Below are 16,205 nucleotides of genomic sequence, written 5' to 3'. Positions count from 1 at the left end.
ACTAAAGATGGTTTAATAAGCCAATATGTATTTTACAAGGTGATTTTTACTAAATATGTATAAAATAGGATGGCGCTCCATGATATTAAAAAGAGTTTTCTAAGCACTATGTCACATACACTGCTAACTATTAAGGCTGGAGACTTAGCTCAGGTGCCCTTTCCTTCAGAAATCTTCTCTGACATGCTGAATCAAAATGATCTGTTTCAATATCTTTGCCCCCATTAGATTCCATATTCTATGAGGGCATCTTTACATTTCAAGTACCTAAGAGACTGTGTGGCACATATCTGACAGCCCCATAAGTTCTTCATAAGACCATCAGAACATCAGAATGTAAAGAGCTCTCCCCACATGGCCAATTTTTATTCTCAATAGAAAGGAAGGCAGTTACTATCGGCAGCACCAAGAAAACATGTAAGTTAGGAAGACACAGCCAAATGTCTACCTTCTCCTTTGTATTTCATCTACCATGCATAAGGCAGGCGTGATCTTTATTAACTTTTTTGGATCTCTGTATTTTTTTTCTTTAACTCTGCCAATTCTAAGGACAAATCCCATGCTCGTTTTCCACTGTACAAAAAGACGTTATTTTAATACAGACTAAAAGAGGGAACCTCCTACTTCTTAAAAATTGAGAAGTTCTCTTCTTACCTTAGGTCTTTCATTGTTTAATGAAGAAAATAAAAATATATGTGAGATTTTATTTGACAAATTTTAGAAATTACCAAAATATTTGAATAAATCTATAATACTGTGCTTTTCTGGGATTCAAAACTTATTATAAAATCAAATTCCTGTGACATAAAATGCACTTAATGTCTGAATTGTTGTTCTAAAAATTAAGTTTCACCTACCTTGAGCATACAAAGTCAGAACCGCCTGGATAGCTACATACACACCAGAAAACTGGTAAGTTTCAAACATTACCTGAAAATGCAAAAAGAAAGAAAGAAATACTGGTATTTAGAAGTTACATAATAAATATTTATGCTTTCTTGATTGTCACAGAGTGGATTAGTTGCCAAGACAGAATCATGGGACCTATAAGAGTCCTCCATTCTCCTCAGCTACCACAGAGCTCCAATGATGGGAACAGATGTTGGGTAAATACCGAGTTCTCAAGCATTTCATAAGTGTTACAAAGCATTTTTTTTTTTTTTTAATTTGAGAGAGAAAGAAAGACCGTGGGTGGGGGAGGGGCACAAGGAGAGGGAGAGAGAGAGAACCCCTCAACGTCCACCCACATTGAGCCCCTTTAACACAGGGTTCGAGCCCACTAACCGCGAGATCACGCCCTGAGCTGAAATCAAGAGTCAGGCGCTTAATGGACTGAGCCACCCAGGTGCCCCAAAGCAAAGATTTTTGAGTGTTTTAGTCAATGGATAATTAGAGTGGAAGAAAGATTTCTGCATTTAAACAAGCCTTTCTTAATGATGTCCCTTAATGGAAATATCTTTTATTTTTAAAATTTTTATTTAGATTTTAGTTAGTTAACATACAGTGTAATACTGGTTTTAGGAGTAGAATTCAGTGATTCATCATGGAAATATCTTTTAATTCAAGGAAAAACTACAGAAATTGCTTAACTGTTGACTCTCCCTCCGATTCCTCTCCCCTAAGCTGAGCCAAGATTGTGGCTCTACCTTCAGCAGTTAAAAAAATGAAAAAAAGAAGAAAAAAGGAAGGTAGGAAAACAGTAGGGCAGAAAGACAAAACTGTACGCAGTAATTCCTGAAGGCTGGCAGATACAGAAACTGCCTAGCTGGTTGGTACTCCCACCTTCCCAGCTTGAGCCCTGGCTGTGGCACTGCTCTCAGCTGAGCTATGATGGAGGGAGGAGCTTCCTTGTGCCCTCTCTGGTCACAACCATGCTCATTCTCTGTAGTCCAGGTGGGCTGGGAACATGCTGCAGGACTTCTTCTGTCATCTACAGTGACCACTCCTTGACTGGCATGGCTGACTACCACTCTGAAAATCTAGATACTCAGAAATTTTATAAGTCACAAGGAGACTTATAGAGGATTTAAACGTTGTAACTCTGAAACACATATTCATCAATTAAGCAACTAGATGTTCTAAACATTATTCTATACCATCATCCTTTACTCCCCCTCCACAGAGAAGACAATGGAAGCGTGAAGTTGTATTTGCATTTGTCATCTTGAAAAAGTCCGTTAGAATTTGTTCTCATCAGTAAGATGGTGAAAAAGTATTTCTAGTACTAAATCAACTTTCTGGATGAGATTAAAGTAGGGCATTATCAGTCACAGCCAAATTTGCACCCACAAGTAAAAAAGAATACTAAACTAAGGTGAGACCTTACAGCACAGTGAGACCAATCCTTGTCATTCTTGCAGATTAAAAAAAACAAAAAAACAAAACAAAACAAAAACCCCCAAAACTACGTGTCCTGGTCAAATAGCTAGCTAGTGGAAGAGGCATCCAGGTATAACATCGTCTCCCTGACTTTTCATCTGATTTGAACGAAAACTTGGTTTTAATTCTGACATTGTGTTGTTTTCCTAAAGAGGTTTCCGTGTTTAGGAACCTTTCAGTTTAATGCAAAAATGCCTCTACTCTGATTTTACAAGGCACTGCTAAAAATAAATACCAATGACACATCACTACTTATACATCAAAAGTATTAGTAGTTATAAGCCATAAGGAAATGACATGGATTTCCTAACTAAAACCAGGATTTAAACATTTTAAAACACTTAATATGAAACTTAAATTTTTATCCAGAATTTAAAAATATTGTCTCACAACACTCTCATTTGAAATCCTTCCAAAATTTCCATCAACACCTAAACATGGTTATGGAGCAAAACAAAATATTTACAGTAAGTAGTGTCTGCAAAGCTCCTAAAACAGAAATAATTATTGCAAGTTTCTACCTCGTATATAACAAAAAACAAAGACAGTTTTTACCTCATATATTAGCAAATATAATGAAAGACAACCTTGAAAAGTTACTTATCTGAACTATGAAGGATGCAGACTTCTTGCTCTCTGTGTCTGCTCCCTCAGAGCCCTTCAATCTGCTCTCACTAGCTTCCCTCTCCTTAGTCCTTAGCCTTCTCACCAATGTTTGATCTCTCTTCCCTGGTGAATGGATTATCTATATCCTGATGACTCCCAAGTTTCTAGTCTAGCCTCAGACTTTTCTTCTGATCTTGATCTTTTTTACAGACTTCTCCTATCTGAAAGTAGAGTAATCCCATGAAACCTTTGGTGAAGCTGAAATGTTGTAAATCAAAGAAGCAATGACCATTAATTTATATGGAAATTAATTTATGAGTGCTCCCAGATGTCAAAAATAACTTCTTTTAGGCTCTTCTGATAGCTTAGGGCACATCTTGCTAATGGATGCACAAAATAAAACGAGATAAAGCACAGATGCTCACTGACACAGTTCAAAGCTAGGGCGCCTTGATGCTCAGATGCTGAGTGTGGTCCTGGGGAACCAGCATGGCAGCACCACTCTCCTGCTATGGGTGCACGCTGCCTCTCTAACAGCTTGCTGCAAAACCAATGCTGAATCCAATTTTTGCTTTTCCCTCTTTTTCATACAAGTGAAAATCTTCAGACTTTGTTCAGTTAGCAAAAACAGGTACTAGCGTAGGTCTTTGGTAAAAGCAAAGTGGCATAACATGAACTTTTGAAAAGTGGGAGATACCTCTAATTATCTACCTGACATTTTTGACTGGATGTCTAATGAGGGCCTACCATGTCCAAAACTGAACTCTTGATCCTTCCCCCCAAATCCTGTTTTACTTATTTCATCTTCTCCTACCTTGGTTGATGGTACGTCATCCTCCAGGTGTCCAAGCCAAGACGTTTGAAGTCATCCCTGACTCTCCTCTCTATTACCCATATTTATTTAATGCATCAGAACATGCTTTGGCCCTACCTTCAAAACAGATACATAATCTGGCCACTTGTCATTACTTCCACTGCTATTACCCTAATCCTAACCATCATTATCTTCTGCCTAGATAACGGAAAGCCTTCAAACTGGTCTCTCTTCCACTCTTGCCTCCTTATGGTCTACTCACAACCTAGCAGCCACAGAAACCTAAATCTGAGCATGTCCCTTCTGTGTAACAGCCCTTCATTTCACTTGGAGTAAAAGAATGATTCCCTTTAAGGGCCTGCAAGGCCCTGTATGATCTGGCTCCATTACTTCTCTGACCTCATCTCCTGTTGCCCTCCCATACCGGCTTCCTTGCTGACTCTCTAACATACCAGGCTTATTCCCATTTTAAGACCTTCACACTAGCTACTTCCTTTGCCTGGAATGCTTTCCCCTCACACATCCTGGCTGACTCCCTTACTCTTTGTTTTAATATCACCTTTTCAGGGAGGTCTACTCCCACACCCTATGAAAAATGTAATCTCCCACAACTTCCCCACATTTAGCATCTATTATCTTCTAACAAACCATTCAATTAACTCACTTTTGGGTGGGGGGGGGGGGGGTTGTCCCCTGCCAGAATATAAGTTCCATGGCAGCAGGGTTTTGTATACTGATATATTCTACTTAGAAATAATGACTAGTTAGGTGCTCAATAAATAGGATCTGAGGGGAAACAATTATTTTTATTCCCTTGATCCTTTATTTTTTAAAAGATTTTTATAATGTTTATTTTTGAGAGAGAGAGAGAAACAGAGAGCAAGTGGGGGAGGGGCAGAGAGAGGAGATACAGAATCTGAAGTAGGTTCCAGGCTCTGAGCTGTAAGCACAGAGCCTGATGTGGGGCTTGAACTCACAAACCGTGAAATCATGACCTGAGCCTAAGTTGGACATTCATCCGACTGAGCCACCCAGACAGGTTCCCCTATTCCCTTTATCCTTAACAACAATGGTAAGATAAAAGAAAGAGCATTTGCTTTAACATGACATCACAGAAACACATATGTACATATCCCACCTAAAAACACTTACCTCTACAATCTTCTCTCTGTTTTTTGTTGGGTTCATGGGAGGCTCTGTGAGTAAGATTTTACAATTTCTGGTATCTATGTTAAGTTTCTCGGGTCCAAATGTATAGTCCCACAGGTGTTTCATGTCATCCCAATTTCGTACTATGCCATTTTCCATAGGGTAGTTAACTTCTAACATTGAGCGTAATTCACTTGCCTCATCACCAACCATAAGATCCTAGAAAATTATAATATCAAAGCTTTAGTCCAAATTTTTGCATAAAATATCTTCAGAAAACTACATTCCCATGATATTTTGGAAAACTTGGGAATAATTAATTTTAATCTTTCTGGCACTTTCAGATAAAGTTCTTCATTCCACAAGTTTAAAAAATCTTTTCTTTCAAGAACAATGCCTTGGAAAGTTTAATCATGAATAATAAATTTTTATGTACAACGTGGTTTAAATCAATAAATGGACCTTACCTTTAATACATATGTTTCCAAAAGAAGAGCATTAGCACAAATAAACCCCACATTTTCATATTTTGGAGGGTTTTGTATGAGGTTTCATCTGTTTCTTTTGCTCAAATGTTCAAAAAATAAGGCCTGTGATATGTGAAATAGCACATCAGGGAAAAAAGACTTGTAGAAAAATGCTCAATGCATGCAGCACAGTTCTTCGTACTAAATATCGAAATGGTAAGGGTAAATGATACGTTTTAATGGACTATAAAGCATAATGAAAGAAGCTAAAATTAAATGATTCTTTATTATACTGTAATAAGGCAGATATGCACCACATAACTTGCAAATTTCACAAATTTCTACCTGCATATACCTAAGTTAGAATTGAAATTGAGTTTCTATACATGCCTCACCAAGATCAATGAAAATTTGTAGAGCTACAAAAAAATTAAGACACAGGGAAACAATTTTTAAAAATCATCTCACGAGCAACATTTTCAATCTTAAAGTATAATACTGGAAAACTATGCGATCACACGTGAAGTGGAGTACTCACAAGTCTTGTCTCCAATGAGAGCACACTTAAGATGACCCACATTTGAAAAGTCAAATTTTGTATGTATAATAGAGCTAATGATGTCCTAGAATTTAAGCTTATTTTAGAAATCAGCTAGTCAAGATATTAAATAATCTTGATTTCTACATATACTGATGAACTCAACAAAAAACAAAAATCAGAAATAGCTACTATTTGCTACAACACCTTAAGTTTAAAACATGAAGAAATGAAAAAAAACATTAAAATTAACATAAAATGTCTCAAAATGAAGTTTAAATATATAGGAGTTTAAAACTTTTGAAAATGATAATTAAAAACAGGCGAGGTCTCGAAAAAAGATTTCTGGAAAATCCACTGAAAGCAACAACAAAAAGGAAAAACAAAGTTAAAGCAGATGCTAGAAATGTTCACTAAAACTTCTCTGTTGCAACTAATTTCTTATAAAGTTAATTTACCATAACTCAAATGTACTGTAACTTAAGTATTAACTGTTTAAAATCATCTGATAGGAAAACACAAAACTAAAAATCCGTATCTGTGAATTCTAGTCAATGACACACATATGTTGAATTATTTAGGGAGAAGTACATGGATACTTTGAAATACATCAAAAAATGAGATAGACTGATGGAGAGATGAATAAATATGTGATAGGTCAGTAGAGTAAATATTAATGTCAGAATCTAGGTGATGGGTATATGGGTTTCACTATAAATTCTTTCAACTTTGCTATACATTCTAAATACTTGTTAATAAAATGTTAAGGGGGAAATCTATACCTACAAGAATATGTATTACTATTGACCATTAACAAATATAATACACAATTTTCTTACTTACTTTCCTCTAGAATGTATCTTTCTACGGGTTGCACAAAATTAATTAATTAATTAGATGTCTTATATAATCATTATACATTCACAATTATAGTTCAACAAATTTAGAATAAGTCTGATCTGATTTCATCAGAATATTTACTTTTTTTCCCATGCAGGAATAGGGACTTACATATGTCTGACCCAACACCAACTCAAAATAAAAGCCTCATCTATCTACTTCTAGAACATACATACTATAAAGAATTAACTGAAAGAAACATCTGGCATTGAATATTTTACCATCCTCTGAACAAAGAGGAGGGACAGTTAAAATGGAAAACAGGTGTTAACCGATTAAATTAGTACACATATTTGTGAGTAGTTCAAGCACCTACTTTAAAATTCACCTCTAGCTAAAAATTTTAATTAAAAATATCCTAAAACGTATAATCATCCCTAGAACATTTCAACTTCCAAAACTACAAGTGCCAAGAGCTTTGTAACTTGCCCTCATACCTCAGAACCTTAGATTTTTACCACCCATCTCATCACTGGACTTCAAGCCTAAACTATCACCTACTACCTGAAAGAATAAGAAATCACAGTAACTGTCAGAGATGCTGTTTCAAAGGCATTTATATTTTATGAAAAGCAGGCAGTGTAGCTTATATTTGCCAAGAATTATTTTGAACAATGTCACCTCAAATTGGAAAACAGTGAACACACTTTAAAACCAAAGTCTCTGTCAAAGCTGCTCACAAATAGTATCAAAAACAGACAAACCTGAAAATACCTACTACTGAAGCACTTCAGGACTATCACAAAAAATATATATTAAAAGAGTGAATTGTCTGGGATGTGCCCATCTTGAGTTCAAAAGAAAAAGGAGCCACACAATGGTATTTATTTAGGGGGAAGATCTGTTGTTTATGGAAAAGTCTTACAAGACTTTCACATTTTTCTTATTTATTCTCAAGTAATGTTGTAAAATCTGCTCATCAATAAAAATGGTATAGGAAAAAGTCAACCTCTTTTCCTCCCCTTTTACTATCTATAGCTCATCTGCTTATTAAAATTTTGCCCAGTTTATTAAATACTATGCTATATGTGCTACCAAACTGGAATGCAAAAATATACAGACTATGATAGGCAATGTTCAATTTAACATTGATCAATAAAATAGATTTATCCAAATGTAACAATTTCATCCCAATTCTCTGGATCATACATATCCTAAATAAAGCTACTTGGTTTCTAATATTATGCACACCACATTCCATTTTAATTATAACATTCATCTACAAGAAACACAAGGAAAACAATTCAAAACTATGTTAGTAATTAGTTCTGGTTTGGTCCATTGTATGCAATCAGGAAAGTACAGGACTTAATTAGTTGCTACCCAATTGAAGCAATGAAAAAGGTTAAAAATCAAAGTACTTAAAATTAAAATATGGAATCACCCCCCTCCCCAATACTACAGGGACACAAAACAACAACTACTGTCCCATCAAGCAAAAGTGGAAAACAAACAGAGAGCATGTGTGTAACCTCACTTACCATCTTTTTGTTATTCTACTTCAACAGGTCAAGAAAGGTGAAGAAAGAGAAGGTAGAAGTAAGAGTCAGAAAAGGCCTAAATAAAATCCTCACTGAAATTTTTAAACATAACAAGCAATAGAGACAAATTAGGTAGAGGTCAGATGCAGTACTATATTTTACGGAGTTAATAATTAGGGCCAAAGTAACATGGACAGTTATTACTCCTGAATGAAAATTAACTCATTAAACAATTTAAGTTTCCAGTTTTTAGTCTATCACCACATTTTAGCTAACAAAACACAAAAAGTATAAGTCAATCCACTAGGCACAGGAATTCCAAAAAGTCAAGTTTCTTTAATTCTTTACTGAATTTAAGAATCTTAAATAAGGAAAATAAATGATAACAGAAAAGGTCTAGCTGAGTAGGCAGAGGGTGAGTTTAGACTGCTTTTACCAAGTGCTAGTAGTCCGGTTAAATTTGACACAGATTTCTTTTACTATTTTCTACTGGAAGAACAAATTAACTTGAGAGACTTAAAAGACTGAGCAGATTGAACAGAACTGAGCCAACAGAACACAGAATGACAAACCATACAAGCAAATGCTACTGGGGAATTCCTCAGCAAAAATGTCGTAGAATATGGGCTAGTTTCATTTCTATCACTTGGCCTTAAAAAGCAAGAAAGTGGGAGTGAAAAGATATGTAATTATTTCTGCCATGTTAGAGAATAAAAATGGTTAGACATGACGTATCTTTACACCTCAAAAATGTCATTATCCATAAAGTATATAAAAAAGACATTCTTTAAAAGCCTGATACTGAATGAAAAGTGTGACTTCCAACTTCATTAAAAGAAGTTTGTCCTTATCACTATTATCAGTTAAATTTTAACTCGTTCATTTAAGATTAAATGCAATCAGAATGAAAGGCACTCACAAAAAGAGAATAAGGTATCCCCTAAATTTCCCAAAAGACCCTGAAAAAAACCATTATCATGTTGAATGTTCTGAAAATAACAAAACAGGGGCCAGAATCATTCATTATTTTAAGTCTTTAAGAATTTAACATAGAACCTAAGTTTCAGTTGTATTTTTATTCACTGTGTAACTCAATTCTTTAGTAACAAGGGCAGAGAGCTACCAAGTAGCTAATCTCTACTAGCTATTATCATCTTCCTAGATATCTCAAACCAATGTCCCAAAGAGGTACATCCTAATTCCTATTTCAAATGACTCATAATCTAACTGAAGTTTTGCCAGACTGTCCAGATAGGACCAACAATGCTACCTTGTTCACAATTCACTCAGTAAACAGGCCCCTAAATTCGACTGCATTGTTTATAATCAGATCCCTAGGCCACCTGAAGAATTTAAGTCAATTGGTGACCAACGACCTTTTGATTGTTCTATTTCTTTTCTTTCTTTCTTTTTTTTTAAATATCGTAACTCCCACTTGATTTCCAATCCCTTGAATACAGAGAAAAGTCTTATCATCCTTAATGTCCAGTCTCTCATGTTAGTACAGTGAGTAGGCAATGACAACTTCCCTCCTCTCTCCTCATGGGAAGATAAATAATGCAAGGCCAAATAAAGACTTGCGGGGCTTCCTCCTGCACACTATGGAAGTCAGTTATTATATTAGTGAAAAAAGAAACCAATGAAATTGATATCTTATGTTTTCCTGACTAGCTATATTCAAAAGTAGGAACATCAGGCCATGAGAACATGAAAAGTCTTAGGTTCCAAATAGACACTAACATATAATGAAAAATATATGGAATTGAAAGACATAAAAATATCAGGCTGATTTCTTTTAAACATTATATGTAACAGAACTTTGAGTCACTAATATAATATTCACATCAATATAAAAATCTTATTAAGAGTTTACTCCATTCAGAGAGTAATGGCATCAGTCATACTAAAAGTCAGATGAAATTAATTTCAGTTTTTGTGCCTTTCTTCAAGTGTTGATATAAATTAAAAATACAAGAAATTCAGTCCTCCCTCTTTGCTTTTCATGGCATCATATCTTAAAACTACTAAATTCAAATTCAAAGAACCCCTCACAAGTTTTGATCCTCATTTATCAATAAATCAAATATTACCTTGATTTCAATGTTTCCCACTTTGGTGGTTGATCTGATAATAGGTCTTCCAACCAAAGCTGGGAAGATGTGTTCTGGAAAGTTAGAGCCTGCATATCCACACTTCACAAACTGGAAGAGAACAGTAAAAGTGGGTTAGTGTCGAGGTATTTACTATGTCCATTTAAAAACAGTATCTGAGGGGCTCCTAGATGGCTTAGTCACTTAAGCATCCGACTTTGGCTCAAGGTCATGATCTCACAGTTTGTGGGTTCGAGCCCCGCATCCGGGTTCTGTGCTGATGGCTTAGAGCCCAGAGTCTGCTTCAGATTCTGTGTCTCCTTCTTCTCTCTGCCCCTCCCCCACACTCTCTCAAAAATAAACAAACATTAAAAAAAATTTTTTTAAATAAAGAATAAAAATAAAAACAGCATTTGAAAAATACCACTTTACATTTATGCAATATTTTAAACTTTTGGTGCTTTCAAATTATCCAAAGTAGTCACCCAACCTGTCATCCTCCTTTTATTTCCTTTATGGCAGTGACTACTTCCAGAATTCATGTTTATTTGCCAGTTAACTGCTTAATTAGTGCTTAAGTCTCCCAGTACAGAGAAAGTCTCAGGAAAGCAGGGAGCTTAACCTGAGCAGTTCATGGTGGAGCCCAATGACTCAAAGAGATCTCAGCACACAGTGGTCACACAAGTGGGAAATGGACAGATTCACTCAACAAATGCTAAGAACTTTTTAAAAGAGAAACGTTAGAAACTGAACAGAACTAAAGCTTCAATTCTTTTTTTTTTTTTTTGAGAGACAGAATGTGAGGGGGGAGGGCACAGAGAGGGAAGGAGAGAGAGAATCCTAAGCCGGGTATAAACTGTCAGCACAGAGCCCAGTTCAGGGCTCAATCTCACAAACCATGAGACAAAGACCTGAGCTGAAATCAAGAGTCAGATGCTTAACTGACTAGCCACCAAGGTGCCCCCTAAAGCTTCAATTCTAAAGCAGGCTTTCATTCATCTCTGGCAATTCCCTTAAGAAAAATTTATCAAAATAGCGGGGGGAGGAAATAGCATCTGGGCTAGCATCATGTTAACACAAACATTTATTAGGCATTTTTAAAAATGTTTTTATTTATTTTTGAGACAGAGCACAAGCAGGGGAGGGGCAGAGAGAGAGGGAGACAGAATCTGAAGCAGGATCCAGGCTCTGAGCTGTCAGCACAGAGCCTGACACGGGGCTTGAACTCACGGACTGTGAGATCATGACCTGAGCTGAAGTCGGACGCTTAACCGACTGGGCCACCCAGCTGCCCCATTAGGCATTTTTTTTAACCATTTATATTTTCATATTTAGATGGTTAGTAATACCAGGTAACATAATTTTATATTCAGACAGTGTACTCCTTCAATGAGGGCATAACATTGACTCTGATAATGTTTAAGAAACTGATACACTAGGAAATTTAACAACTACAGTAAAACTGAAAATAGAAACAAGGTTTTTTGTTGTTTTGTTTTTTATTTCAGAGAGAGTGAGTGTAAGCAAGGAGAGGGGTAGAGGAGGAGAGAGAGAGAGAGAGAGAGAGAGAGAGAGAGAGAGCGGAGCCTGATGCGGAGCTCAATCCCACGACCCTGGGATCATGATCTGAGACGAAATCCAGACTCAGACGCTCAACTGACTGAGCCACCCAGGCACCCCAAACCAAGGGTTTTTAATTCTTATACCAATAATATAGTCTGTTTAGTCTTACTTTTAAGAGCAGTCATTGCAAGGAAAATGCAATTAAAACTTCAGGGCAAGAGGAGGAAGCTACAGAACAGGATATGTAATCATAGTCTCTACTCTCTTCCTTAACAAGTCTCTATTCAATGTGCAAGGATGTTTGCATCTATTGATGAATCCCAAGTGCCTAGAACAGTGTCTGGCATATAGTTAAGTGCATACTATATAATTGATCAGTAAAAACTAGAAGTTTTGCTGTTGTTTTGCGAGTATGATACTGCGATTATTTTTTTTAAATGCTTATTTATTTATTTTGAGAGAGAGCAAGCAGGGGAGGGGTAGAGGTAGAGAGAGACAGAATCCCAAGCAGGCTCCATGCACAGAGCCCAAAGCAGGGCTCAATCGCATGAACCATGAGATCATGACCTGAACCAAAATCAAGAGTCGGATGCCTAGCTGACTAAGCCACCCAGATGCCCCGTGTGATTATTTTAATACAGAGCATATGTTTCATATTGAGAACAAGTGCATTGTTCATGGCTCCAGGCACCATACATTCTCCGAGAATTAAGGAGAAAAACAGTATCCAAATGTGACACATGACAGCAATAACAAAAAGGCTGACAGAAACTTTTAACCTACCCCTTGACAGAAAGCTACTATCTACAAGGAACAGTTTTATTTGATGGTGGTAAAAGTTAGCAACAATCTTAAACTTACCAACTTTTGACTAACTCCCCAAAATACAGAATTTTCTTATTTCAAAGATCTCTACAACAACCTTGGTGGAAATTTTGATGAACCACATTTAATTATAAATAGCCGAGAACATTCTGCCATCCAGAATTTCAAATGAATTGTAAGACTTTTATAAATAGAGCTTTTAAAATATGTTAAAGTCATGACTTATGCAGATTAATGTTATGAAAAAAATCTGTCTGAAATACCACCTGAATTTCTACCTTCTCAGTTCATATTTACATTCTAGAATCTACATAAAACATACTGTTCATATACATTTTCTTCCAAACCCACAAAACCTAGTCCTGGTCAGTTTACCTCTGAGCCACCAAGGCTGGGGAATTTTTCAGTTACAGATACCCATTTCTAAAACTACTTACTGGATTATCTTTCAAGGCAGTAGTACAATATGATGGCATAAGGAACAGATTACTTGTTTGCTCATACCTACTTCTCCACTTGAACAGTGGTTGACAGTGAAGAACTACAATATATTCTTACCCTAAAGGAGTGTTAAATGGAATTCAGTAGTGCTAATCCATTTTTACAAGATGTCTTTTCAAATATTTATCAGTGAGACCCAGGAGTTGGAAAGACAACTGCCACAGAGGAAATGAATAATATCTAATATTTTCAAGTACATTAACATTAAGAGGAAAAAAATAAAACCTCTCACACTCTTCTAAATCCTAAACTCTTTTGCCCTTAAGTCAAAATTCAGCTCACTTGATATGAACTGAAATGATACGGAAGGACAGAGAATCTCTTGTCATTATTATTCCAACCATACCCAAATTTCTATATAAATAAAATTTGTTATGAGCATCAGCCCAGTATCAGCACTGGTCATAATTTACCTTATATTCCAAATATAGAAAGTAAATACTATGCAGATATTAAATTCTTATGTTTACCTCAAAGTAATGAACAGATAAGGACACTGCATGGGCCAAAACTGTCCATTCATGTAGCTGAAAATGCTCACTTATTTATGTTTTTAAAGAAATTGTAGAATGACTGAAAAAAGAATCAACAAATTTGTAAGGGTCATCTTCAGCATATTAAACATAAACAAATGATTTAAGAGAGAAATCATTAAAAACTGGAGGTGGGAGGATGAGCCTGGCATAGGAAATAAATCAAGTCCTGGTGCAGGGGGGAGGCAGTGAAGGTTGACATGCCTCCCCTCTCATTCTGAGCTACACATACTCAGGAACATGCAACATGGCAAATCCATAAATAATCACAATAGTCAATGTTTACTGATTATAAATGTTCAGATGGGTGGTTTATATCTTAAAATTCTTTTTTGAGCATATTTTAAGGGATAAAATAGTTGCCAAGTGACTAACATAAGAAGACCTCCCTGAAATTTGAGACCCTCTGAAACTATAAAACCAATTGTAAACCTACTTATTTGTGCTTTACAAAACAAAAGGAAATTTGGCTTTAATTCAAAGATATCAATCACTTATTAATGAAATTACTTATTCAGCTTAAGCAGTAGCTTATTGGAAACAGATGCTGCCATAGCAATCCAGCGAGAGCGCTCCTACAGGGTATTAGATACTTAGTCAAAACGACAATAGCTGCACTCTTTTGCATTATTTCAAATGTGAAAGCATTAATAGCTATGATAACAAGAATTTAATTAAAATAATCTATTTCTTAATAACATAAAGTGAACAGACAATCCAGCATTTCCCTTCTTGTAAAAAGTCAGTACTTAAAAAAAAATCTAATTCATGTAATAAAATGCAAAGAAAATAGTCTTTTCTAAACTACTCAATTAGTATCCTTTTAATCCTTGAAGTACTTCCCCTACTCTAATCATTTTAAGACTTGCACTTAGTTCTCTCATTGTGTGTTTAAGAAATAGATTTTACCATATATAGTTTCCTCTTCATAGCACTGTGGTTTGAACTGGCTCCCTTACTTGCCACTGAGTCATCAAATGGTAAGAACATGAACAGTATAATGTTCTTTCAAGCAAAAATTAAAACAAAAAAATCCATCTACATTTGCTCTAAAAGTACCCTTATCCCCTCAAATAATAAACTGGGATTTACAAAGCCTCACTTGGGCTTATTTAATTTGTATTTTTCCTTTATTAATTTAGTTTGATGGTGTTGACATAATCATTAATTTAATTACCTAGTGACTATTCTGATCTTAAACCACCAAAATACTTATTCTATTCCAAAGCATTTTGCAGAGCGAAGCCAAATTTGTTTTTGGTTTGTTTACACTTCAAGTACTCCTAAGTTCAACATATAAATTAGCAAAAATCTGATGAAGCAGGTCATAAACAACAACAAAGCTGAGAATTATAAATGAAAGTATAATTATTCTAGCACTATAAGCTACTTTGCATCACTAGACCCTAAAAATTGTACCAGTCACACAGTAGCCACAGAAGTCTTCCTGGTCAGTGAGCTATCTCAGTGCTGATAAAATCACCCAACTTTGGTAACAATACACATCAGGGATCTGGGCCAACTCTTGAAAGACAGCTAAACCTAAGCAGATCTCCAGACTTTCACCTATCTGGCCATTTTCAGTAGCTCTATTTAGAGGGAGCTAACTCTGTGTTAGGTTTGAATGGTTATGAAGATGGAATGCATAAATTATTGGAATCAGATGAGTTTTCCTCCTCTGGGCTACCCTAATGAGGGAGACCCTGGTTAGTTGGGAGCTAGTGAGGAAGAGAGGCAGGAACAAATCTGGCACGTGATCATAAGAACTCACCCACTCTTAGAGCATTCAAATTAGGGCCTGACAGAGGGGTTAAAAAAAATCATCAACTTCTCAAATAGCCTAAGTTTAAAACCTAAAATGTATAAGAGGCAAGTTGCTTTCGGAAAACAACTACTCACATATGAATACCTTCTGTAATATTTAATTGTAGATAACTCACTATAGCTTCAGGTACCTAAACAAAATCAAGATGACTATCAAGTATAAGCAGTAAGAAATCTAGAATTTCTATATTTAGAATCCTCTATGGGGCGCCTGGGTGGCTCAGTCGGTTAAGCGTCCAACTCCAGCTCAGGTCATGATCTCACAGTCCGTGAGTTTGAGCCCCATGTCGGGCTCTATGCTGACAGCTGGGAGCTGGGAGCCTGCTTCGGATTCTCTGTCTCCCTCTCTCTCTGCCCTTCCCCAGCTCATGCTCGGTCTCTCTTCTCCTTCAAAAATAAATAAACATTAAAAAAAAAAATTTAGGATCCTCTAAATTTTCAGAAATATCACAGCATTCCTAGCTACATATCACACCAGAACTGTTTCTTCACTTGAAGACAATCATGTCTATAGAAAATCTGGAAAAAAAATTAA

General features: G+C 36.0%; 1 protein-coding gene across 1 annotated transcript in view; it reads right to left on the bottom strand.

The window, feature by feature from the left end:
- ACTR2 (actin related protein 2) overlaps positions 1-16,205 on the bottom strand; it is a 38,348-nt gene that overhangs the window by 19,697 nt on the left and 2,446 nt on the right. The window contains exons 2-4 of the mRNA XM_019438125.2: positions 10,425-10,535; positions 4,952-5,167; positions 858-930 (exon numbers count right to left, since the gene is read on the bottom strand). Coding sequence (XP_019293670.1) covers positions 858-930; positions 4,952-5,167; positions 10,425-10,535 — 400 coding nt within the window. The remainder of the gene's footprint in view (positions 1-857; positions 931-4,951; positions 5,168-10,424; positions 10,536-16,205) is intronic.

The sequence above is a fragment of the Panthera pardus genome, unplaced genomic scaffold, assembly GCF_024362965.1.
Source record: "Panthera pardus isolate Hobbes unplaced genomic scaffold, ASM2436296v1 HiC_scaffold_25, whole genome shotgun sequence".
Classification (NCBI taxonomy): Eukaryota; Metazoa; Chordata; class Mammalia; order Carnivora; family Felidae; genus Panthera; species Panthera pardus.
The sequence above is the reverse complement of the archived record's forward strand: the minus strand, read 5'-3'. Positions and strand labels throughout refer to the sequence as shown.